General features: G+C 40.0%; 1 protein-coding gene across 1 annotated transcript in view; it reads right to left on the bottom strand.

Moving 5' to 3' along the window:
- Nucleotides 1-224: 224 nt before the first annotated feature.
- LOC142219119 (alpha-2-macroglobulin-like protein 1) overlaps nucleotides 225-25,092 on the bottom strand; it is a 44,879-nt gene continuing 20,011 nt past the window's right edge. Inside the window, exons 19-36 of the mRNA XM_075288085.1 lie at nucleotides 23,698-23,923; nucleotides 23,168-23,294; nucleotides 22,413-22,534; nucleotides 22,087-22,144; nucleotides 20,312-20,395; nucleotides 19,731-19,907; nucleotides 19,517-19,598; nucleotides 18,960-19,116; nucleotides 16,049-16,123; nucleotides 14,723-14,885; nucleotides 13,796-14,001; nucleotides 12,991-13,206; nucleotides 11,619-11,743; nucleotides 11,012-11,102; nucleotides 10,462-10,530; nucleotides 10,134-10,236; nucleotides 9,976-10,017; nucleotides 225-316 (exon numbers count right to left, since the gene is read on the bottom strand). Of these exons, the coding sequence (XP_075144186.1) occupies nucleotides 225-316; nucleotides 9,976-10,017; nucleotides 10,134-10,236; nucleotides 10,462-10,530; nucleotides 11,012-11,102; nucleotides 11,619-11,743; nucleotides 12,991-13,206; nucleotides 13,796-14,001; nucleotides 14,723-14,885; nucleotides 16,049-16,123; nucleotides 18,960-19,116; nucleotides 19,517-19,598; nucleotides 19,731-19,907; nucleotides 20,312-20,395; nucleotides 22,087-22,144; nucleotides 22,413-22,534; nucleotides 23,168-23,294; nucleotides 23,698-23,923 (2,215 nt within the window). The remainder of the gene's footprint in view (nucleotides 317-9,975; nucleotides 10,018-10,133; nucleotides 10,237-10,461; nucleotides 10,531-11,011; nucleotides 11,103-11,618; nucleotides 11,744-12,990; nucleotides 13,207-13,795; nucleotides 14,002-14,722; nucleotides 14,886-16,048; nucleotides 16,124-18,959; nucleotides 19,117-19,516; nucleotides 19,599-19,730; nucleotides 19,908-20,311; nucleotides 20,396-22,086; nucleotides 22,145-22,412; nucleotides 22,535-23,167; nucleotides 23,295-23,697; nucleotides 23,924-25,092) is intronic.

Consider the following 25,092-nt stretch of genomic DNA (forward strand, 5'->3'; position numbering starts at 1 on the left):
ATGTCATCTGTGGATGTCATCTTTTGCAGGGAACTCTGCACGGCAGTTTGGGCAGTGGTCTGTAGCCCCTGGGTCTCTCTTGCACCAGCACACTCTCCAGCCATCTCCTGGTCGACTAGAGACTTGCTGAGTTGTGTCAGCATCTCAATAAGCTACACAGTCACCTCCTGCTGCTGGGCTTGTGCTTGCTTCTGTCACCTCTCAGCTTCCAACAAGGCTTTTTGCTATTGTGCCTGAGCCTTCTGCTGCTTTAGGATGACCTTCCCAAACTGTTCTACAAAGTCCTCCATGCTGGCGGTCTCATTTTTAATCTCTCCTGCAGTGTTCACCCAGGGCATAGGAGAGAAAAAGAAATTGTGTATATCTGTTTAAGACTGTTTAACTTGGGTTACCCACATCTGAAGCACCATATGTGGGGAATGTAGCTTGGTAGAAGCAGTGGTGTGGACCCAAACACTCATAACAGGGACACAAAATATGCAGCAAACAGGTTTAGTTAGAAAAAAAAACTGGAAAATAAATAAACCTTAACTCCAGACACAAAATGAGCAAAACAAAATACAGCCTTAACTTCGGGCAAAAAAACTAAATAAAAACCTGCTCGTCTGAGCAACTAACATTAACCTAACTATACATGTGGCTTACTGCCAGCCACATAAACAAGACAAGTGCAATATTGTCTCACCGGACTCTGGGTTGCAGGACAGAACCATCCACCTCCTCTCACCTCATGGAACTGCACTGGAATAAGGGATCTTGTTAAATATTATATATTTACAATATTCTCTAGCAGACATGGGGTTAACACTCTACTGACATCATAGTCTTATATTCTGGGGACATGGGTGCGGTTAGAGTAGACCATTTTAGAAATCTCCTTACATAGCTACAAGATGGAAGGTAACACCCACTCTCATGAATATAAATGAGTAAGAAATACACATGTCTGGGTCTGTCTTTGGGAAGACCAGGGGAAGACCAGGAGGTCTGTCTTTGGGAACACCAGGGTGGGTGGTCCAGGCAGATGGACATCCATGGACGTCGTAACCAGCCCAAGTCCACCAACCAGATGACAAGCATGAACCAAGCTGTAACTACAAGATATCCAGATGATTTAACTTCTCTGAAGATGTAAGCTATTGACAATTGACTGATATTTGTGTTATTTGGACATTTTCCCTGTTCCTGTGTTTTCCTTCAAGATATTAATAAACCTCTACACTGTTTTATAACAAGCTGACTTCTTCCTATCGTGGATAAGGCCTACAACACGTGACACAAGTCTATCCCACAATTTCAAGGCTAGGTACGGATATTTAACAGTGGATACAAGTCTCACCGGCAAATACAAGATATTTAACAGTGGCGAGCCAGCACGGTCGTTTTTTCCTGTTTTTCTCGTTCTGTTCACTTGCAATTAAGGGGGAAGAGAGGAGTATTTTGCAAGTTGTTTGAATTGCAAGATTCAGGAAGACTTCGAAAAAGAACCTATATTGGTGAGATACAGTTGATTGTTGCACGTGTTATATGATACGGAAGCCTGTGTGAGGAAAGCCTGTGAGGAAATACAGAAGGACCACAAGTACCAGACGTACTGAGACGTTCTGATGACAGGGACCAGCTGTTCCAAGGACAAGCTAAAGGTGAAGCTTTCTACAGTGGTGAGTAAAGATTTTACTTTTAAAGTATGGAAAAATTAGAGTCATTGTCTAAGAAATGTAACGTTGAGTTTAAAGTTGTGGCTAGTGACAATTTAGTGAGTATATGGCAAGATTTGTATACACAATGTGAGCAGGCAAATTCTAAGATTGAAAATAGAATTTGTTCTACAAAAGAGAAGCAGGTATTTAGGAATATAGCTTCTTTGGTAAAGATTTTTAATGACGTGGTAACAGAGAAGAAATTAAGTAATAGTATGCATAAATCTGTTCAGACAGATAATGAGAAATCTCAATATGTTGACAAAGAGCACCATGTGGCATTAATGGCCATAGATGGTGAGGAACAGATAGAGTCTGTAGCAGAGGTCATCTCCATCAGTCCCAATAGTCAAGGTGACCTTACTAACGGCACAGACATAGATATGTCAGCAAATGAAAAGCAATTACAGATACAAGAAACTAAATTGAAATTAAAATCTCAGGAATATTTGATCAGTCTGAGTAAAGCCATTCCCACATATGATGTAAAGATCGATGTGTGTAGGAACTCAGAAATTTTTGAAAGCCATGCAGAGAAATTTGATCTAAATATTGAACAGAGATATAAACTGTTTAAATTATGGCTTCCTATTGATTTTACAGAACGTTTGTCTGCAAAAATGTCTTATGATAATGAGTCAAATGAATGGTTAAAAGACAGTGATGTGGAGAGATTAAAGAAACTAATCTGGTGCACTAGAGGTGACAGCATGCCAACATCTGACATACTGAATGAGATAAAGATTGGCAAAAAAGAATGTACTTTTGCGTTCATGTCTAAATTTGAGAGGACATACAAAACTGTCATTGAAAAAGTGAACTCTTCATCTATGGTGAAAAGTTTTGTTAAAAAGTTCAATTTTTTGGATGCAGTCACCCTTGCCAGTGCCTCAGATAAGAAGACTATTTGAATCTGCTAGTTTATTGGACATGGCCAGAAGACATCAGAAACATATGTCAAATGTAAACCGAGTATGTCCAAAGCAAAAAGCAAAGCCTATTAAGAGACATCTGTCAAATCAGGTTGTAGTGTCCCCTATCTATAGGAGGGAAAGTGACAAAATCTATGAGAAACGTAGGAAATTACATGTTGCATATAAACCATATGCCATGCAGGAAAATCCACAAATTGAAATTCCAGTATTAACTGAAATTAAAGAATTGCAGCCAACCAAATCTATTGATAGTCAAAAGATTGTATCTGGGAATGTACCAGTTGTCTCCAAAATGTCAGATCTTTTCAGTAACCCAATGGCATCTGACCTGTCTTATATTCTTAGGAAAAGGGCAAGCTTGGCATTCTCTCATGACCTGGCGAGGCTATTATGGATGGACGTGTTGACTGGAAGTTCATGGGTTTAACTTAAAAATATATATCTGAAAGGAGGTCAGGGGTCGAATTTAAAAGTATCTCTGAAGGAATGACTGTCTACTGAGTTTTACTTACGTACTATTTGGCTATATAAAGAGAAATCCCTTTTATATGAGGAGAAGTCCAATGATCAGGTATAATCCACATGATTATGTGATGATGTTTATAAATAATCCTAATTATGCTATTGTGAATAATACTTTGGATCATAATCATAATATATATTTACACACAGGAGGAGAGCCTGATGTGTGGTGAAGACTTTTTGTCATAGCCCACTCTCTGGAAGCAGGGAGAGGAGGAACATGTTATGTACAATATATGAATATGATCAAATAGTACTAGGAATCCATAAAGTTATTAAACTGTCCATTGGTTAAAATCATTATTGTATTAATTTGGTTTTTGCTAAAGTTTATCCATTTTTCTCTTCAGATATAGATATATGGAAAAATGCAGCAGTTCAATCAGTGATGTCCATTCATCATTCTTTCTTCTAGCTAAAAGAATGCATGGAGTGTCTAACGATTAATGAGTAAACAAATTAACATGGTGTGACTAATAACAATGCATGGTAAAGTGATTGAAGTTATAACTTACCTTAAGCATGTTTTTCAATAGTTTCATGTAAAGTCCATGTTTTTAGGATTTTCAAGTTATAATCCATTGTGTATGAAGGCATGCAACTAGGCATGGAGCTCTTACTTATTGTGAATTAAGTGTCCGTTCATGTGGTCAGTTGATTGACAGCAACACATTGTGACCTGTGACCCTGATGGGCTGGTCAGTATAAGTGCTAAGTGTTATGTGTCGACTGGTGTATACAACAGATCTGTGACATCACAAATAGGCCTAAGAAAATCAGGATGCATCCAACAAGGAAAAAGAGACATCTATCCAGCAAAGACGTCTATTTCTATTTTCTATTTTTTATCTTATGTGATCCTCTATATTAAATTGGGAAATCAGCAAATATATTTGAAATCCATCAAAAGGAACCTCATATGTTTATACCTACAGGAAAACCAAGTGTTTAAGTCACATGAGCTGAGGAAAGGTGACAGATGCAGTAGGGTGAAGGTTATTTTAGTTTGTGAATATTTTGTAGCAAAAGAAGAAGCTTTTAACTAAGATACAGATAGCTCTTCAATATATTTGTTCAAACCTAACAAAGAATAAAGGTTTATTGTGGTAATTGGATCATGGGATAATAAATATATTAGTTATGGTGGGAAAATCTAGTTAGCTATAGCCAGTATTGTATTATTGTTTTATTGTATTATTATTGATTATGTATTCTTACATGTACACACACACTTGCATACACTTACACACATCAACATCTACAAACATTGGGAAAACAAACATTGGGAAAACATAAGTGTCTTATATGCAAATGAGATAAGCTAATCATCTTCATGAAAGGAGAAGTATAATATCATCAAAGGATATGGGATATCAAGAGAGATAGTCTCTGGTTTATTCTTTAAACTTCTGATTATAGGATGTGACATATTTTGAAATGTTTATGTTTTATATACTTATTTCATATATATGGTATTCACATACAGCCAGTACACAAGAATATATACAGTTAAGTGTAAGACAGAGTCAAGTGTCTTAAGTCTTGTCTCTATTCTTGGTATTGGAGGTATCTGAAAGGTGAAAAAGGTCACAGGAGTCTGTGAAGAGACGAGGTGTTAAGAGGAAACTTTAGTCACATAAGTTTTTATGAATAAAGGGTTAATATTGTGTCTCAGATAAAGAACACAATGATATTTAATAAAGGAATGTTCAAAATAAAATTAATTCTTATTAAAAAGGATAATAAAGTGATTAAACTTTAGAAAATGTATGATAAGTATGATAACACATTTATATAGGAACATATGTTTAGTATAATTGGTGAAAAGTTCTAACTAAAGAATAAATATTGTGATTGTCTATAGACAATTAATGGTAATTAATAATGAAATCACATATTTCAAAGTCATGTTGCAATTTGTCATCACAAGTAAAGTACACATATATATTCATACATATAGATATAAAGATATATGTTGATATATGATGTTTATATAGATTATTGTATCCAAAGTACTATTATCAGATAGTTTGATAAATGTATTGAATATCAATATTTTATAAGTCAAATATAAATATTGATACAATATAAAGAGAAGTATGATATATAAATGAGTGGTATGGTACACTGTGATATTATAGTTTAGTTAATTGCCTAGTTTGGCTTAGTTATTAGGGAAAGAAAACTTATCTTCAATCAAGTCCAAGATTATGATAAAGTTTGATATCAAATGTTAATAAAAAGACTTTGACAGTTACAAGAAGAAGATGTGCGGGAAAAGATAACCTGAAGGTATGATGCTATATGCTTAAGCTTATGCCAAGGACTGTGTTTAAAAATTATTACTGGAGGTTGGAACCTTTGATCAGCTGATGATTGGACAGATATAAAGACGTCCTCATCAATGTTTGGTGGAATCCTTTCTATTTCAAGACTTCAAGTTGTTTGGTGAGCAAAAGGGTTGTGAATGATAAAACCCGAATACAGATATTGTGTATCCAAGAGACTGAGATTCCAGGACTGAACCTTACTGACAAGCAGCAGGGATGATGTCAGAATTCACACTTGCCTTGCTTTTGCAGTATTGCTCCAGAAGTGTCACATGATTTTACAGTGACAGGTGGTCAAGGGAATTACCAAAGGAAACTCCTCTACAGTCTATGTCTTGGTGAAGTGAAACATAACATATGGACTTTGTTGTTATATCAATATCTTCATAATATGAACTTTAATGGACAATGTTATAATTTCTGCACAACACGGAGGAAATCTAAAGGACTTTAAGTCAAGAACTACATTTGTGGTAATAAGCCTTCTATTATGACGGAAGAAGAGATGACCAGAAGACCAGACGATGAAAGAAGAGCCTTCATCAGGTGTAGGGTAGATAGTGGATCAAATTGTTTCCATCTTTGATCACAGTTTACCATAACATACCATAACATTTATTAATGACAAAATTTATTGCAAATTGATGAAATTATTGTTACATGGACAATCAATGAAAATTAAGTTCCAGTATTCAGCAAAGAAGAAAGAAGATATAATCTAATTGTATGAATATTGTCGTATGGTATATCTTGAGAGTTCAAACAGATATTTCACTCTCAAAAGGGGGAAATGTTAAATATTATATATTTACAATATTCTCTAGCAGACATGGGGTTAACACTCTACTGACATCATAGTCTTATATTCTGGGGACATGGGTGCGGTTAGAGTAGACCATTTTAGAAATCTCCTTACATAGCTACAAGATGGAAGGTAACACCCACTCTCATGAATATAAATGAGTAAGAAATACACATGTCTGGGTCTGTCTTTGGGAACACCAGGGTGGGTGGTCCAGGCAGATGGACATCCATGGACGTCGTAACCAGCCCAAGTCCACCAACCAGATGACAAGCATGAACCAAGCTGTAACTACAAGATATCCAGATGATTTAACTTCTCTGAAGATGTAAGCTATTGACAATTGACTGATATTTGTGTTATTTGGACATTTTCCCTGTTCCTGTGTTTTCCTTCAAGATATTAATAAACCTCTACACTGTTTTATAACAAGCTGACTTCTTCCTATCGTGGATAAGGCCTACAACACGTGACACAAGTCTATCCCACAATTTCAAGGCCAGGTACGGATATTTAACAGTGGATACAAGTCGCACCGGCAAATACAAGATATTTAACAGATCTGCAACCTTTTTCTGGTCCGGTAATGAGCCCAGGATCTACACCTAGGCTGAGGCCTACTCCAGATCCGCCCTGGACCAGACAAATGTCAGAACCCTGGGGCTGATATACCTGAGCTCCAGCACTCTGCCTGTCACCTTCTCACACTTCTTATATGTATATTATATTTCTATCTTATTTGTGTATCTTCTTATATGTTATCTTACATGTGTATCCTCTTATATGTTATCTTACATGTGTAACTTCTTATATGTTATCTTACATGTGTATCTTCTTAAATGTGTCTGCCTCAATATTTACATGTATTGTCTGTAAACTCGTGATTGGTTTTCACAATTGCATGAACAAATAGGAAGATTACAAAGTAAGTCAGTACAACAAATATTTGCCCAAAACTAACCGGGCAGCTCAAGGTCCATGTTAACCCCTTAAGGACTGAGATATTGCTGGCTGAAGTGACTGAGCCATCATGAGCACCATTTCTTACTTTATTGAGGTGGCTTTGTGATGCTCTACATGATCCAGTTGATGCTTCTTCCTAAGAAAGAACGGTAGACAAGGAGACCCTTCTATATCGTCTACAATGGTTAGGAGACATCATAGTAGCCAGTCTCTGCCCACAGAGGGGAGACAGCAACAAATATAGAATTTGGGTCATTTAATGGCCAAGACACAGACACATAGTCTACTAAGGATTTATGCCAAACTTCTGGTAATGTTCGGTAAATATTAGCGCATGCTATTTATGTCACATCCGCACACTATAAGGCTTGTCGCTTATTTGTTACGGGGTTAATTATTAGACATTAGTTCATTAACCCTTAAGAACAAGTGCGTTGATCCTAAATCACAGTTTTTACCAGTTTTGAACATGCAGTGACTTTGTAGAGTTTTTCACGTTCAATTGTACTTTCTTCTGTCACCATATAATATTCCGTATGATGTATTGGAAAGCTGGGAAAAAAATTCAAGATGGTGGAAATTGGAGGGAAAAATTGCAGTTGCGCGAATTTCTTATGGGCTTTGTTTTTACGGCTTTCACTGGACAGCCAAACCCTGTAGTCTGGGTCGGTACTAAGGTTACATTTAAAGAAAACTCCTACATTTTGCATAAAATATATTTCTTGGTTTGTACTGATACTCATAACTTCAAATTAAATACAAGTTTAATTTTTAGCCAATCTTTAGAAACAATTTCTCACATAGGTCAGAGTGTATTTTTGGACAGAAACAGTTTCCTTCTCTTTGGGAAATAACCACATTACTACTAAGTGTCAGACACAGGTTTGATATTTTATTTGCTCTTTTTGTTGCTGTTACAGATGTCAGACGTAGTCCCCGGTGTTGAGTTGCAGGGACTTGTGCGGTATACACAACAGCCAGGTCTGAGCAGGAACTTCTAGACTAATCTGCAGTAAAACAAATAACAGGAGTCGGGTTATATAGAGAATAGTAACACACTAAGACTGAACATTACATTATATTGGGCTCTGAGTTACTATCACATGGCTGACTGTAAGTTTTCTATTGATGTCTCAATCTGACGCATGTCCTGATGATAAGGCTCCTGGATGGAGGGCCTGTGACGGTAGGTGCAGAGATGAGACTCAGGAGACAGGTTGGCAACAAAGTAATCAGATTTTTACTGAACAGGCAATGGAATAGCAGGGCCCCGTGGCTGACACTGAAGACCCTGACCAACTAACCCCAACCCACCGTATTCCTGCATGCACCGTTATGCCCCGAAGTGGCTCCTGCACACAGTATTATGCCACATAGTGGCCCCTCTACACAGTATTGTGCCCCATAGTGGCCCATGCACACATTATGATGCCCCATAGTGGCCCCTGCCCATGATATTATGCCCCTTAGTGGCCCGTGCACACATAGCATTATGCTCCATAGTGGCCCCTGAACACAGTATGATGCCCCATAGTGGCCCCTGCACACACAGTATGATGTCCCATAGTGGCCCCTACACACACAGTTTGATGTCCCATAGTGGCCCCTGCACACACAGTATGATGTCCCATAGTGGCCCCTACACACACAGTATGATGCCTCATAGTTTCCCCTGCACACAGTATTATGCCCCATAGTGGCCCCTGCACACAGTATTATGCCCCATTGTAGACACCCATGAACAATTATTATATTCTGGTGTCTTTTCAGACCTCTGAGTATAATAATTGAAGACTCATGGGGAATACAAACATAAAAGACACTGTTACTTACCTCTCCCTGGCTCCGCTGCACTCCTCGCTGATGTCGGCCATCTTCAACAACGTACGGGACGTCTATGGGTCTGCGTCACAACACATAAGGTCGTAGGCCCTGGTCATCTGACATCAAGGACATCAAGGTATATCCAAACAGCTTCCAGATACTGGAGGTACAGGTCTTTAGGAGCTTTCCCCCAGACTGGAACTGACCTTTTAGATAGCACTTTCCATATGGTAGTCTGTGTCTCCCTTGCTAGGGCAGACTTCCTCTACAACTGAGTCTGCAATGTTCGGACTGAGAGGAATATCCAAAAATAATCCCCATCACATCACTGTGGAACTAGAGCTCCCCCTTGAGCTGTCTTGTAGACCAATCTAGCCAGGGACTCTGACTCGGTCTCCATACTTCTCTCCTCCACGCTCTCCTTGATGAGAAGAGTTAACCAATTTCTCCTCCTAGAACAGGGGTAGGGAACGTACGGCTCTCCAGCTGTTGCAAAACTACAACTCCCAGCATGCATGCTTGCTCTACTGTTCTTGGAACTCCCATGGAAGTGAATGGAGCATGATGGGAGTTGTAGTTTCACAGCAGCTGGAGAGCCAAAGGTTCCCTACCCCTGTCCTAGAACATGGAGGAAGAGACCGGCTGTCTTTTCTCCTGTCCTACTCAGTCTTAATAGGTTAGGGATGTACCAAGGGCTCATTCTCCAACTCCAATGGTTCGCTCCGTTGCAGACACAGAAATTTGTTATAAACATACAGTGATATCAATGCTTTGTATACAGGAAGATACAGTCATAAACATTTGTAGTGTCCCCAGTAGGACTATATATATATATATATATATATATATATATATATATATATATATATATATATATAAGCAATTGAGAATTCACTTACCATCACTGCAAGGGTGCTTGTATTCTACAGAGGTATGATCATCTGGAAGACAAAAATGGCCGCCTTAATCCCTATACTGTAATACTGAGCTTTATAGAAAAACAGGGCTAAAAAAGGGAATGGCCCAGCAATTTAACATCTAGGAAAAATAGATTTACCTGTCACATAGTAATCATATATTTTTGCTGTGGCCGGTTTTAGGTCCTTCACCACACTCTGCTGTTCCACCATGAAGGAGAGCTTCACTGGAGAGCTACCAATCTATGGTGAGAGGAGATCATCATGAGTAAAACCTCAATAGTTATGAAAGCTATCAGAGAACTTTTCAGAGACGCAGATATCCAATTTGCTTGAACATAAACTACCTAATATTAGCTAAAGATCAGTAGATGTGGATGGTTTACACAAAGAAATCTCAGGGGCTCTAACTTAGAAGGAACCATGAAATGACAACAATAGCAAAGTTACAATAAGACTAATACACACATCGTTTCGGTACAAAGTCACCATGTCAGGCTGGATCTCACTTCGCTGTATTAACCCGAAAGACTCCAACTGTGAAGAAAAATTGGGGTTAGAACCGATATTTCAATAGAAATAATACATTTAGGCTTCAGATAAAATATTATTAGTACACGAGAGGTGCTTGTCCTACTAGAAGTGCAGATGTTTAGCAAGGATTTTTTATTGTAAGAGGACATATTGTTTTAACATAGTAGATAAGGTTGGATAAACCCATAAACCTACCAAGTTTATCTAATGGAAGACAACCCCCCTCCCCCATAAGAATTTTAAAAAGAAAATCCTTCCCTGCCTCAAATATGGCAAGTGGACCAAGTCTCATAACCAGACGCCACCACGTCATGTGGCTATACCAGATACAGCCCATGGACACATTAACCTTTTGTTTTGTAGATTGAAAGCTCTTACCAGAGGTGTCATTGGAAGCTCAGGAACCCAATACCAAATCTGTAAATGGGCCCCTCAGCGACTATGTAACATTTACAATACAAGGTCCTTCATTTCCAGAACTTACCTTCTTTACCGTGCTCTTTATTGGGATATAGCCAGACAACATCTTGAGTTCTATAATGACCATGTTAGAATCCCCTCGAGAACCGGTGTAACTGGAAAAATAAAAGTGACATATTGATAATAGATCACATATTACTTGTACTATGATGGAATACCCAGGGGTCAAATCATGGGATGTTGGCTGTTTTTCAGTTAAACATTATATTGCTCGGGGTGTGGACGTTAATTTATTTATATGTTACTGTCACTGTGCCATTGCATTGTGGTTTTCCCTTGTTGGGGTTGTATATGGGCGGCCATATATATGGGGGGTCTCCTGTCCTGCCTCCATGCACCATGTCTCTGGATATCTAATTCTGGTATTTGGCTTACAAGGCTTTCTGGTGTATGCAGTAATGTCGGACCACTGAGCTCAGATGATCTTATGAGTTGAGTTTGACAACAAGGTCGACTAAAGTTTACATTTGGTGCTCCCCATTTACTCTTGTGCCGCTCCCCATCCATACTCACTCTTACAGCTATAACACATATTCCACATTACAAGGACTTCAGTCACGATTAGAAATGATCTTGAAATAGTTCAGGAGGAAATTTTAAAAAATACTTACGCGGCACTTGTAAGAATTTCAAACTTTGTCGCAGAACCCTTCACACAGTCTTTTTTTGCAGACTTTACGCTCAGTGAAAAAGTGGCCTTCTCTTTGGGAGGGGGGGCATTGTATCTCATCACCGCCTGTGAATTAAAGAAGTCAATAACCATGAAAAAGGGAATAGGTGTATGGTACAAATCATATAAAAACATGTCATGGTACTTAAAGGGGATGTCAAGGAAAAAATGGACAACCCTTTTAACTTTAAATTCAACCAGGGGCATTGAGAAAAAAAATTAAAAATGCATGGTCATTAGTGATGAGCGAGTAGTATTCGATCGAATACCTCGCCGGCATAGGAGTGCGTGTAATCTGTCGAACACCAAGGGGTTAAATGCTTCGGATATTCAATGCGTTTAACCCCTTGGTGTTTGGCCGATTACACGCATTCCTATGCCGCTGAGGTATTCGATCGAATACTACTCGCTCAACACTAATAGTCATCCGTCCCCAATGCTCCACATTCTCTTGTGGTCCCAGTTCTTCTGCCCCGGTAGTTTCTCCTGAGTCTCTTCCGGAGTTCTGCTGAAGCCAATTAGCGAAGGACCTACAATGTCACTACCTGTCACATCACGGGTCCGCTTCCTGAGGCCTGCTGAGATTGCTGATTGGCCAATCAGAGAAGGACCTACAATGTCACTACCTGTCACATCACGGGTCCGCTTCCTGAGGCCTGCTGAGATTGCTGATTGGCCAATCAGAGAAGGAGCTACAATGTCACTACCTGTGACATCACGGGTCCGCTTCCTGAGGCCTGCTGAAGCCACTGATTGGCCAATCAGCGAAGGAGCTACAATGTCACTACCTGTGACATCACGGGTCCGCTTCCTGAGGCCTGCTGAAGCCACTGATTGGCCAATCAGCGAAGGAGCTACAATGTCACTACCTGTGACATCACGGGTCCTCTTCCTGAGGCCTGCTGAGATTGCTGATTGGCCAATCAGCGAAGGAGCTACAATGTCACTACCTGTGACATCACGGGTCCTCTTCCTGAGGCCTGCTGAAGCCACTGATTGGCCAATCAGCGAAGGAGCTACAATGTCACTACCTGTGACATCACAGGTCCTCTTCCTGAGGCCTGCTGAAGCCACTGATTGGCCTGTGGCTTCATCAGAACTCTGGGAGAGACCTAAAAATGAGTTTACATCGTGTCACACTTATGAGTCAAAGTGCTATTCAAAAAGTTAACAGCAAAAAAATGTATAAAAATATTTAAAAAAACCTATTTGTATATTGTTATACAATGTATTTAGAAGGTGTTTTCTTATCTAAAAATTTTAAATAATCTTCACACAATATAGAAAGTTTTAGAATAAGACTTTCTCCTCACCTGAACAAAAACACAACCAGCCCCTTTTGTTGTCACAGTATAGTCTTCGGGGATTTTAGGTAGTGCTGTCCTTTGAACTAGGAGTCGGTTAGGTTTATCCACATGGAACTGCTCAAGGAATCCTGATTTGGAACGGACTGTCATAGTAACATCTCCTTTATCAGAATATGTCGCCTCTGCATACTTGGCCAGAGCCTGAAGAGCCAACACTGTGGCCTTCAATAGGAAAAAGTAGAAAATTTACAACAGATACAAGATATTTTAAGAGTGGATAACATTTAATATACTCTATATGAATTGTCAGAAAATGTAATTGTTGCCTTGGGGTAACCTTTGATCATGCCTTATCTTTCTTATCTCACGTCCAAGCCCTCAATACCTCCTGACACCTCAAAATTAAATATATTCATCACTTCCACTTAGTCCTCAGTTCTGAAACTACAAACGTGCTAGTCCACACCCTCATCATGTCCTGCTTAGACTACTGCAACGCCCTTCTCAGCAACTGCTGTTGCTCCTGTGCAGTCAACTCTTAATCATATCACTCTCTAAATCCATCTCTCCACCGAGAACTCCGATTTTCACAAGTTCAAGAGGACCATGAAGACTCATATCTTCAAGAAAGGTTACAAACTCAAAGAATTCTTCTGCATCCACACCACCATGTGAAAAGCTTCTACCCTCCCCTACTATCTCCATCCACCTTTTCGAGTCAGGCACACTATCCCACTTTATAGTTGGTCACTGTTAGTTTTGTACTTTTTTTGGTGTGTTTTGTGTGTTGTGTGTAAACTCCTTTCTTTACCTGTGCAGAAGAGAATCCTCCATGTGGGTTCTGCTGCTTGGTCATCCAGTTCATAATCATTGAAGCTTTGCCTATATCTGGAGATGGACCAGACAGAAGAGCCAGAAGCATGTAGGAGGCTATCTCCACCTCTGCCGATGGAGCTCTGTGCCAGTAGGAGACCTTAGGTTGAGGAGTGGAGTCCTTCTTCCAATGCAGTTGTCCATCTGTCATTTAATTAAACAATATGTAGAAATTCTTTAAACAATGACTTGATATGATATATAATGGAATCATATACTGCAAGTTGCTTCAGAATCCCAGTCCATAAATTGGTGAAAAAATGGAAATTTCTCATTGACATGTCTATGAATAGTTTTTGTCTAACATTACATCTAATGTAACCCTAACAGGATTCCTACAGGTCAACGAATGACTATGGACTAACTTGCCTCTCAGTTTGGTCCCCTGTTTTGAGTAATTGTCGGGTCTTCCCCTACTAAAGGATCAATATCCAGACCAGCCTTATATACACCCCATTATTGACAATGGATTTCCCAGGCCTTCTCATGATTCTTATCAAAGGTGGAAATGACTAACCAAATTCCACCGATATATGATATATGGATTGAGAAGCTGACTTCTCGCCACCCATAGAGCATGATATGTTTTCTTTAAAACCCCCTCAGTGTACCCTGTTTCATCTGATAATCAGAAATGTTATTCAACCCTCCAATGGGGAAAAAAAAACCTTATGAATCTTAGGTAATGAGTAGAACATCTCCTTCACTAGACTGTATGTGTATTTATCTTAGATGCTGCGAACCAGATCCCCACCCCCCTTACTCTTCAAACTTGTGCATCTGTGAGGCAAATAGTAAGGAATAATCCACCACAATCTTGTAAATATAAGGGCTTTTTGAAAATGCTAAATTCTTATTTTCTTACTTCCCCGCACTGCTTTTCGCTCCAATTTGTTCAACAAAGTTTCCCTGAGTTCATTCTCTCCACACAGTGAGAAGGTGTAGGCCATCATAGCCTGAGTGTATATATTTCTGACACCCGCAGAGGATTTCTTCAGGTAGGATATAGCTTTGCTAAGGAAGGGCTCCTGTGAGGAAATAAGAATAAAGAATGTCTTATTAAAGGGCTTATTTCCATACTGCCAAAAAAGGTGATATCTTGGCAACAGGGGTAACCATAACCTATCTGCAGGGCTGGGGTGATATGCTGGGGTTTTGTGACACTAACCTATCTATCTGCAGGGCTGGGGTGATATGCTGGGGTTTTGTGACACTAACCCATCTATCTGCAGGGCTGGGGTGATATGCTGGGGTTTGGTGACACCTATCTATCTATCTATCTATCTATCTATCTATCTATCTATCTACAGGGCTGGGGTGATATGCTGGTTCTGGTGACAGTAACCTATCTATCTGCAGGCTGGGTCGATATGCTGGGGTTTGGTGACACTAACCTATCTATCTGCAGGGCTGGGGTGATATGCTGGGGTTTGGTGACACTAACCTATCTATCTGCAGGGCTGGGTTGATTTTCTGGGGTTTGGTGACACCTATCTATCTATCTATCTATCTATTTACAGGGCTGGGGTGATATGCTGGATATGCTGGTTCTGGTGACACTAACCTATCTACCTGCAGGGCTGGGGTGATATACTGACACACTCCATTTAAGGGGATTTCCATGTACATCTCACTTATACAATGTGTTTTATACTGACAGTCTACAGTAAGTTAATGGTTAATACCATTTCTGGTGACCTATGGTGATGTTTGAGTCAAAATGTATTATCCATGGTGGTCATGGTTCAAAGTTTATGATGTCTGGAGGTCTAGTAGTTATAATATAAGTCACTACTATGTATGAAATGGTTGCTTTTGGTAGTTGAGTCGGAAACGTTGCTCTGAATTTCTTTACCAAGTAATAGTGTCTGCATGAAATTGTCAATCGAGAGATCGGACTACTGCAAAGAGAGTCAACCAGCTCCCAGCAAAGCCAACAATATATGTCATGTTGACAAAGAGCTACTATATAGGATGGCTAAAAGGTTGTCTCCAAAGTACAGTACATGCACCACTGTGAACAACCTCCACTTCGCCTTCTCTTTCCCCTCACCCAAACTCCTTGGACCACATTAGGACAATGAATCAGCTAAGATTTTTATTAAGAGCAAATTTACTAGTCTAAAGATAATATTATATAATAATATCATATAATTTCATTGTTTTGCCAAAACTCTATACATTAACTTACCTGCTGAGATACCCCGGCCTCCAAAAGGCCAATGACTATAGAAGCAGAGAGCGAAATTCTATCATTTATTTCACCCTGAAACACAAAATAACATTTACCTCCTTATTAATTCATTTACTACTAATTAGAAAAATACTGAAACATAGAAATGTATGAACACCGGGAGCTACTAATATAGTCTACACATCCCCTGCTGGAGGACGCACTTAGTCTATGGCGAGACTGGCGTAAAATCACCAATGGCGTAAACTTGTTGGTCCAATGGCATCTATAAAGTCACAGTCAAAGAGAGTGTTGTGTAAGTGTATGAGGTCTGACTTGATAAGTTCTGGTCTATGTTCTATATGAATATATTTAGGCGCTTGGTTTGGGAATCTATAATGAAAGAGTCTGATTTCGGGTTTGTATTTATTAAAGGGGGTCTGATTGGGGACCTGTATTATTTTAGGGGATCTGGATCTGGCCAGAGGCCACCATCTCTTTCCCCTCACCCAACTCCATGGACCACATTAGGACAATTAAACAGCTAAGATTGTTATCAAGAGCAAATTTACTAGTCTAAAGATTAGATTTGACTCATAGAAAAATCAATTGCTTTGTATAATAACTTCCCTCTAGAGATACCCCGGCCTCCAAAAGAGCAATAGTTGCATAGGCAGAGAGAGAGAACTTTCATCTTCTTCTCTCTGAAACACAAAATAACCCGTTTCACGTTTTATTCCCTTATTGATTAATTGATTACTAGAGATGAGCGAACAGTAAAATGTTCGAGATTCGATATTTGTTTTGAGTAGCCCCTCAATATTCGACTACTCGAATCGAATATCGAACCCTATTATAGTCTATGGGGGGAAAATGCTCGTTTCAGGGGTAGGCAACATTCGATCAAATTATACTTACCAAGTCCACGAGTGAGGGTCGGGCTGGATCCTCTGAGAAGTCTTCTCCGTGCAGCGTCCCCGTGGCGTCTTCCGGCTCTGAATTCACTCTGCCAGGCATCGGGCCTGGGCAGAGCCGACTGCGCATGTCCGCACTACAAGTGGACATGCGCAGTCGGCTCTGCCCAGGCCTGATGCCTTGCAGAGTGAATTCAGAGCCGGAAGACGCCACGGGGACGCTGCACGGAGAAGACTTCTAAAGGTAGGAGAAGAACCAGCGTTGATTGGCCGACTGTATAGCATTCGGCCAATCAATGCTGGTTCTGCATCGAACTTTTCCATTCGAATAGCGAGTGGTACTCGATCGAGTACGAGTATTTCGAATACCATAGTATTTGATCGAAAACTTACTCGATCGAGTACTACTCGCTCATCTCTATTGATTACTAATTAGAAAAATACTGAAACATGGGGGAAATTTATGAAGACTGTCAGATACTACTGTAGTCTACATATCCCATGCTGGAGGATGCACTTAATTTATGGTGAGACTGGCATAAAAACACCAATGGCGTAAAAATGTTGCCCCAATAGAATCTACAAAATTCACAGACAGTAGATAGTGGTAGTAAGATAATAAATCTTCACCAGAATATTTTTTTCCAATTTTTTAAAATGTTATTATACTAGATTTTTATATTCACCATATCTATGCAGGTCAAGAAACCAGTAGGTAAAAGAACAAAAAGGCTCTGTAGACGAAGAGAGTGTTGTATAAGTGTATGAGGTCTGACTTTATAAGTTTTGGTCTATATTTAGGGAGTCATGGATGTGAATATATTTAGGGGCTTGGTTTGAAATCTATAATAAAAGGGTCTGATTTGGGGTTTGTATTTACTAAGGGGGTCTGATAAAAGATCTGTAATATTTTAGGGGATCTAGATCTGGCCTAAGACCAAATTGTGCAGTTGTCAAGAGAAGTCTTTATATTGGTCTGGACTGAATGTTGGCAAGTAAAATGGTTCAAATCTATTCTCCAGGATGTAAATAGGAGAACAGTGCATTCTGTACGCAGTCCTCTAGAGGGCAGCATCCTTAACATCATGCATGACTCAGTTAAAAAGTCTATTTAATCATGATGTGGATTTAATTGCCAAATTAGTATTTCTATCCCAAAAGGAACAGATTCCCAGCTATGGACAGCGCTGTTTCGGCCTATTGGGTCATCCTCAGCACAGTGTAGGGATACTGATTTGGCAGAGTGAGAGACTATAGACCAGGGTCAGGGGATAATCGTACATATCAGGGAGAGTGTTTGCCTACATAGGCAGTACAGAGACTTACAAGTCATTCCTGTTCCGCTAGGGATTTTGGGTAACAAATATGCAAATCTATTCTCCAGGATGTAATTAGGAGAACAGTGCACCCGCTGTCCATAGCTGGGAATCTGTTCCTTTTGGAACAGAAGTACTAATTTGGCAATTAAATCCACATCATGATAGTAGACTTTTTAACTGAGTCATGCATGATGTTAAGGATGCTACCCTCTAGAGGGCGGCGTACAGAGTGCACTGTTCTCCTAATTACATCCTGGAGAATAGATTTGCATATTTTTTACCCAAAATCCCTAGCGGAGCAGGAATGACTTGTAAGTCTCCGTACTGCCTATGTAGGCAAACACTCTCCCTGATGTGTACAATTATCCCCTGACCCTGGCAAGTAAAATGGTAAGACGGGGCTTAGCGGTGTTCGCAGGCAGAGAGCAGGCACGGAAAGGACCTGCTCTCTGCCTGATCGTGAGGAGAGGCCACTGGAGCAGCGCTGCTCCAGCAGCCTCCCCAATCCACCGCTCGGTGCTAAGCCAGTCCAGGACAGCCTGTCCTGGACTGGCTTAGGTAAGCAAAAATGCCGCCCTCCCTGGGGCCCTGGCATAGTGCCGCCTGAAGCGGTCGCTTCAGGTCGCCTCATGGGAGGTCCGGCGCTGGTCTTTAGGATACACATTGGACCATGACATCACCTCTATCACATTCTACCTGCATGGCATTATTGAAAAGTCTCCCGACACTGCGGAAACTTCCACTATCTTCCTGATTGCTCTTCAACCAGGACAAGGAACGGTTTAGGTGACTTTCATCCATCAAGATATAAGGTCGGGCGTTGCTAAAGGACTTCACTACAAATCCAGTCAACCTGTAGAAACACAACAGAGATGTTGAAATGGGAAATTTCTCACCAATAGCGAAATAAGTCAATTTTTTTTTCATAAAGACCACCGATAGACACAACTCAAACACTGGATATGACTTATTATATACAACCTATAGACATGGAAGTAAAAGAAAGTAGTATATTGTTCTAATTTAATATTTATAAATCATAGAAGGAATTTTCTCTTAATCTTAATAATTTTTTTACTGGAAATAGATCGATATCATAAAACATGAACCAATAAGGAAATACATGATCTAAATAACCTCACTCTACCACTTATGCCAAGATTATTGGTGCGTGAACTGAAATTCTAAAAGAAAAAGTGCAACTATATTAATAATATCTTACAATATAATACAAATATAGGCAGTCCACCAACCATGTATTTCCTTTTCTGTCTCTCTTTCCAAAAGTGCTGTACGATCCATCATCATGTTTATATTGAAGCTGACGCTGATACCCTGTGAGAAGTTTGAAAAATGATATGCAAGATTTAGGATTAGGATTTATACCTAAACCAATTCAGTCCTTGAGTACCAGGACCCATCACTGGCTAAATAAGATACTATAATATTCAGTGTAGAATTTCTCGCCGCTCTCCAGGAACTTCTTGGCTTTGTTCAGGATTTCATCGGTCAGTTGATGAGTCTTCTCCAGATACTTCAAGATGAAGATATTGGGAGCAAAGAGAGCCATGTTATGTTCTCCACATCCATATGGCATGGCCAGGAGGCGATCAGGGTTCTCCAGGGCTGTGCCCATGATATCTCCTGCAGGGGAATAACAGGATTTCAATGTGACTATAAATTCATAATAAAAATGGAATTAAAGGGAATTTGTAATATCATCAGAAAATAGGTTCAGAAATGCTAATATGGTGATATTAATAGGATAGGGAATATACTGTACCTTTGTTGTGTGACTGTGAATTGTATATACTAAGAAGGATGCCAATGATCAGACACAGGGATTCCCCTCCCTCCCTCTGCCATACAGTTAAGATTTCACAATTGCTATTGGGTTTGACATCTACAGAGCTAAACTATTGGGGCCAGAGACATCTCTGATTTGGCAGTCACAGCAGGAACCCAGTTGTGTATTACAATTGTGGCCATGCTGTGGATTATGGAGTCCTTAGATGGCCTAGAGAAAATCCATTCATTGTAGATCTTACCCAACACTGTTATATGAGCTCTTGCTGAATTCTCCAGAATATTATCAGGGATCTTTAGAGATATCTCTTCCACTTTAGGATCTTCTAAAATATAATAACCAAAGGGAGTATTATAGTATTAACTAAACATTACATTTACAAATCTTAATATGTGTTCCATATGAAGACGACGTCGTAATAACATGACAGGCACATCATTTCTGTAGCGTCAACTCCGGCAGACCCTAATAGGAACACTATGATGGCAGACCTGAGTCCTTTATTAGCCTATGGCTGCCATGACAGCTCACACCCTCTAGTGATGCCTGGGGTTAACTTCAGTGCATGCACCATCATCATAATATACTATTAGGGCCCACTCCCATGGCCGAATCTGCCTCCCATTTTCTCCGTGGTAGGTAGAGATCAGAGCAGGATATAGAAAAAAAATAAGTGTCTATCGTGCCATGGCTTCTGAGATGGATTCAGGACTGTGCCACTAGATGACGCGCTGAGTACGCCCATTAGTCTGGACCTCATGAGCAGGGGAAGGCCACAGTAGAACGCTGAAACTCTGTTGGGAAAGGGGGAAGCTGTTGGGAAGCTAATGTCCTCCTAAATTTCCTCTTCATTTCAAGAAGTATAAAGTTACCCTTATAGCACTTATGGACAAGTATATAGCTGCAATACCATAACACTATACCATACGGTATAGTGTTGCCAAGGAACTAGTGCAAGGGGACAAATATCTGTGTAAAGATATTAGCATTCCGCCATCTTGTCTGCGTATATTCCATATTGCTTTTACTAGCTTCTTGTCTCTCTCACGCAGCTACTATGAAATTGTGATTTCTTATCATATTTAGGAAAAGGTTGGAATGTTTCTGAGTTTCTCATAACTATTACTTAGTTCCGTACTAATTCTCATGTTCTGTAACAAGACACAGAATGTCCATTAGATATGAGAATAGTCTAAACTAGACTATTCTATTCTAATCGCTAGCATGATTAGAACTAAAATGGATGACACGGACAACCATGTGTTAACTCATGTATTGCTTATGCACGTATTTATCATTTGTAAAAGTTCATTTTGTACTCTTACCAATGAAAATTCATATTTCTATGTGATGTAGATTGTTATGCCTAGATTAGCATACAGCCATTATTCCTCTATAAAAGCTAAGTAACATGTAATAAATGTCAGAACATTTACATATACATCTGAGTATGCGTGGCTTTGTGTTCTCCCCATACGGGCAACCATTATGTTTTTAATTTGGAACCGACAGCATGTGCTCCCAGAGGTGTATCACTTTCAAAAGGGAAGAGTAAAAAAATGTATACTTTTTTTCTCCTTTTTTGGCAAAATTCCTCCAGAATCCTGATGACTTCTCTTCAGTTAATCTTAATCTTACCTTTGTATCACACTTGTATAACTAGGTAATGTAATGGAGCAACTATGGCTGTATAAGTCTCCACACACCTGAGAAGGTGGTCTCTCCCTAAGGATAGACGTTATCCCCACAATCTGGTCTCTCAGCCTCTCACTTAAACCAAATCAATTCTCTCTAGGCTGCGCTGATGACGTCCAAAGAGACAGAAACGGTGCCATCCATAGCTGAGAAATTGATTTGGTTATAACCTCGCATCATGCAGTAAAGGCTTCTGGGAAGTCGGGCATGTTGTTCAGGGTGCTTGCTATAGAGGGCAGCATAACAGAGGCACTGTCTCCCTGTTTACATCTTGGGAGACAGATTTGCATATTCTTCCTAGGTAATGTAATGTCCTCTTACCACCCTTGTTGCCGCAGATCATAGAGCTGTGTGACTTCTCCACCAGGACACCTCCAGGCTGAGAATACAGATAAAAAATGACGTTTGAGTACTGGATATTTTATAAAATTTTGCATATTAATAGTATAAAGCTAGAGGGGGCTGCAGGGCCTGAGCCCTGGGTGTTGGGTATCAGGGGATGCTAACAAGTCTCTCTACTCTGGCTCAGTTACATAGATACAAGGATGGTGACTTCAGACAGGTGGAGGAAAACCTATAGAAGGTTTGATGCACAATGGACATAGAATTACTTGTGAAGCATTTTTGGGGTATCATTGTACACTCACCTGAACTAGCACTTTCTTTACAATGGTGTTGGTTTTGCCTTGGTTAGGAACTACAGGAATCTCATTTCCACAAAATTCTTTGGTATCTACAGCTTCAGTCGTTACGGTAATATTTACTTCTCCTGAAAAGGGATCCAGATGGTAAGTTATATCATAGTAAAAATAAGATTCACAGATGTGTCCATCCTTTCCTTTTCCCTTGGTTCATCAAGTTCAGATATATGTGCTATGAGATAACTAACTTTATGATATCCTGATTTTGTAATATTATGTCACAAAGTGATAAGCTATATGTATCTATGTGTGGCCGTCCAGTGGTTGGTTTGTGAATTGTGGCCCATAAAGAATTTTGCTATGGTGGTACAATATTGTATTGAAATAGTTTCATTATTTATTGACATCCTTAAACAAATCTGAGCTAAGTTATGGTCAGATACATCTGTATGCAAACAAAACACAAACTAAGGTCAAGAATTTGTACAAGCCAAGAAAAAGTTGAAAATTCTTATGCAAATAAAGTTAATGTTTTGCACTGTCCTCACAACTATGAAAAAATGCTGTATAATGGAGAGGGCTTTCAGGTGTCTACTCAATGGTAAAATAAATGCCCACCTGCATGTAATGCAGCTGGCCAAATTGTAACCCTATATTGATATAGCAGTCACTCGGGCTCTAGGTGTTGTGGTCACAAGACAGATACTAAAATACAACTGTATTACAACTTATCATGCATTCTTTCCCTGGTCCCATCATACCCAGTTTCTTGGCTTTCAGGTTCCAGTGGAAGGTTTTGCTCTCATCTGGACAGATACAACTGCTATATTGACAGTCATCGCACTTTGTCTCTTCTAACTCATCGGTGGTCTTCATGGTGGTTTGTACCTGGCAAATAAAGGTTTAAGCATAAAACATTGCAGCATGATAATTCACCAAATTCACTGAAACCTCAATGACCTAGTGTCAGTGACCAGGATACCCTCCATGACCACATAATCTAAGCCAGTCAAAAGACAGCTTTAAGGTCATTACTATTGGTCATTGGCTATTTTAGATATGTGGTCTTGGCCAGTGAACCTAGGTCAATAACCATGAGTTACTATTGGACAGTTTTGGACACATGATCATTAAAGTCCAACTTACAACTTTTCAGGTCAATTGGAACACTTTCAATGTGGACCAAAAGTATTAGACTGAATTGAATATGACAATTTAAGCAAAACCGACTAGAAACATATTTTGGGGAATTTTCTCATCTCTGTACTTTATACATTGTCGTGCTGTTTACCTTTATACAGTGTTTCAGGTTGTTGAAGACTGAAGCTTTGGAGGTAAATGTTTCTCCTCTGAGAACAGAATATGGGAGGGTAAGGTCTACGAAGAATGGCTGGAAAACCCGTAGGGATGATGTAGGAGACATACCAAATCCACTGGGTCCCATACATATGGCCCCTGCATTCCAGTCAGTGATGGTGTCCGGAGCCTTAGAATGGATTTCAGCTCTGCCAGATTCTCTAGAGAAAAAGGAAAATAGGAAAATATTACTTAAAATTAGTTTTGAGCAATAATTTAGCAACCTTTCACCATGTCTATGAGATCGAGCTCTTTGCATCCTTTAATAGACAACAATCCACCGATTCCGGAGCAGTTGTAATTTTTTTCTCTAATCTTCACCATTCCGAAACAATCAGTGCGGGTAACTTTGGCACCTAATGTGCTAATTAGGCTCAGTACTGGCAGGGAAGGGGTCATAGACAAGAGAAGACACTGACATACAGTGGTCAAGGGGAAGGCAACTGAGATTACATATCATATTCAACCTTTGGTTAGGCATGGTGATCCTTCTGAAAGAAAACAGCAAAACATCTCCAGCCCTACACAATCCTGGCAATGATAGCAATTAGAGATGAGCGAACAGTGTTCTATCGAACACATGTTCGATCGGATATCAGGGTGTTCGCCATGTTCGAATCGAATCGAACACCACGTGGTAAAGTGCGCCAAAATTCGATTCCCCTCCCACCTTCCCTGGCGCCTTTTTTGCACCAATAACAGCGCAGGGGAGGTGGGACAGGAACTACGACACTGGGGGCATTGAAAAAAATTGGAAAAAGTCATTGGCTGCCGAAATCAGGTGACCTCCATTTTAGACGAATAGTGGATTTCAAATCCGGGTCATATGAGAATGTGAACTTTGTGACTATGAGACAGGGATAGCTGTACAGGCAGGGATAGCTAGGGATAACCTTTATTTAGGGGGGAATGTTATTAAAAATAACTTTTTGGGGCTCTATCGGGTGTGTAATTGTGATTTTTGTGAGATAAACTTTTTCCCATAGGGATGCATTGGCCAGCGCTGATTGGCCGAATTCCGTACTCTGGCCAATCAGTGCTGGCCAATGCATTCTATTAGCTTGATGAAGCAGAGTGTGCACAAGGGTTCAAGCGCACCCTCGGCTCTGATGTAGCAGAGCCGAGGCTGCACAAGGGTTCAAGCGCACCCTCGGCTCTGATGTAGGAGAGCCGAGGGTGCACTTGAACCCTTGTGCACCCTCAGCTCTGCTACATCAGAGCCGAGGGTGCGCTTGAACCCTTGTGCACACTCTGCTTCATCAAGCTAATAGAATGCATTGGCCAGCGCTGATTGGCCAATGTATTCTATTAGCCTGATGAAGTAGAGCTG

Source organism: Leptodactylus fuscus, chromosome 10, assembly GCF_031893055.1.
Source record: "Leptodactylus fuscus isolate aLepFus1 chromosome 10, aLepFus1.hap2, whole genome shotgun sequence".
NCBI lineage: Eukaryota > Metazoa > Chordata > Amphibia > Anura > Leptodactylidae > Leptodactylus > Leptodactylus fuscus.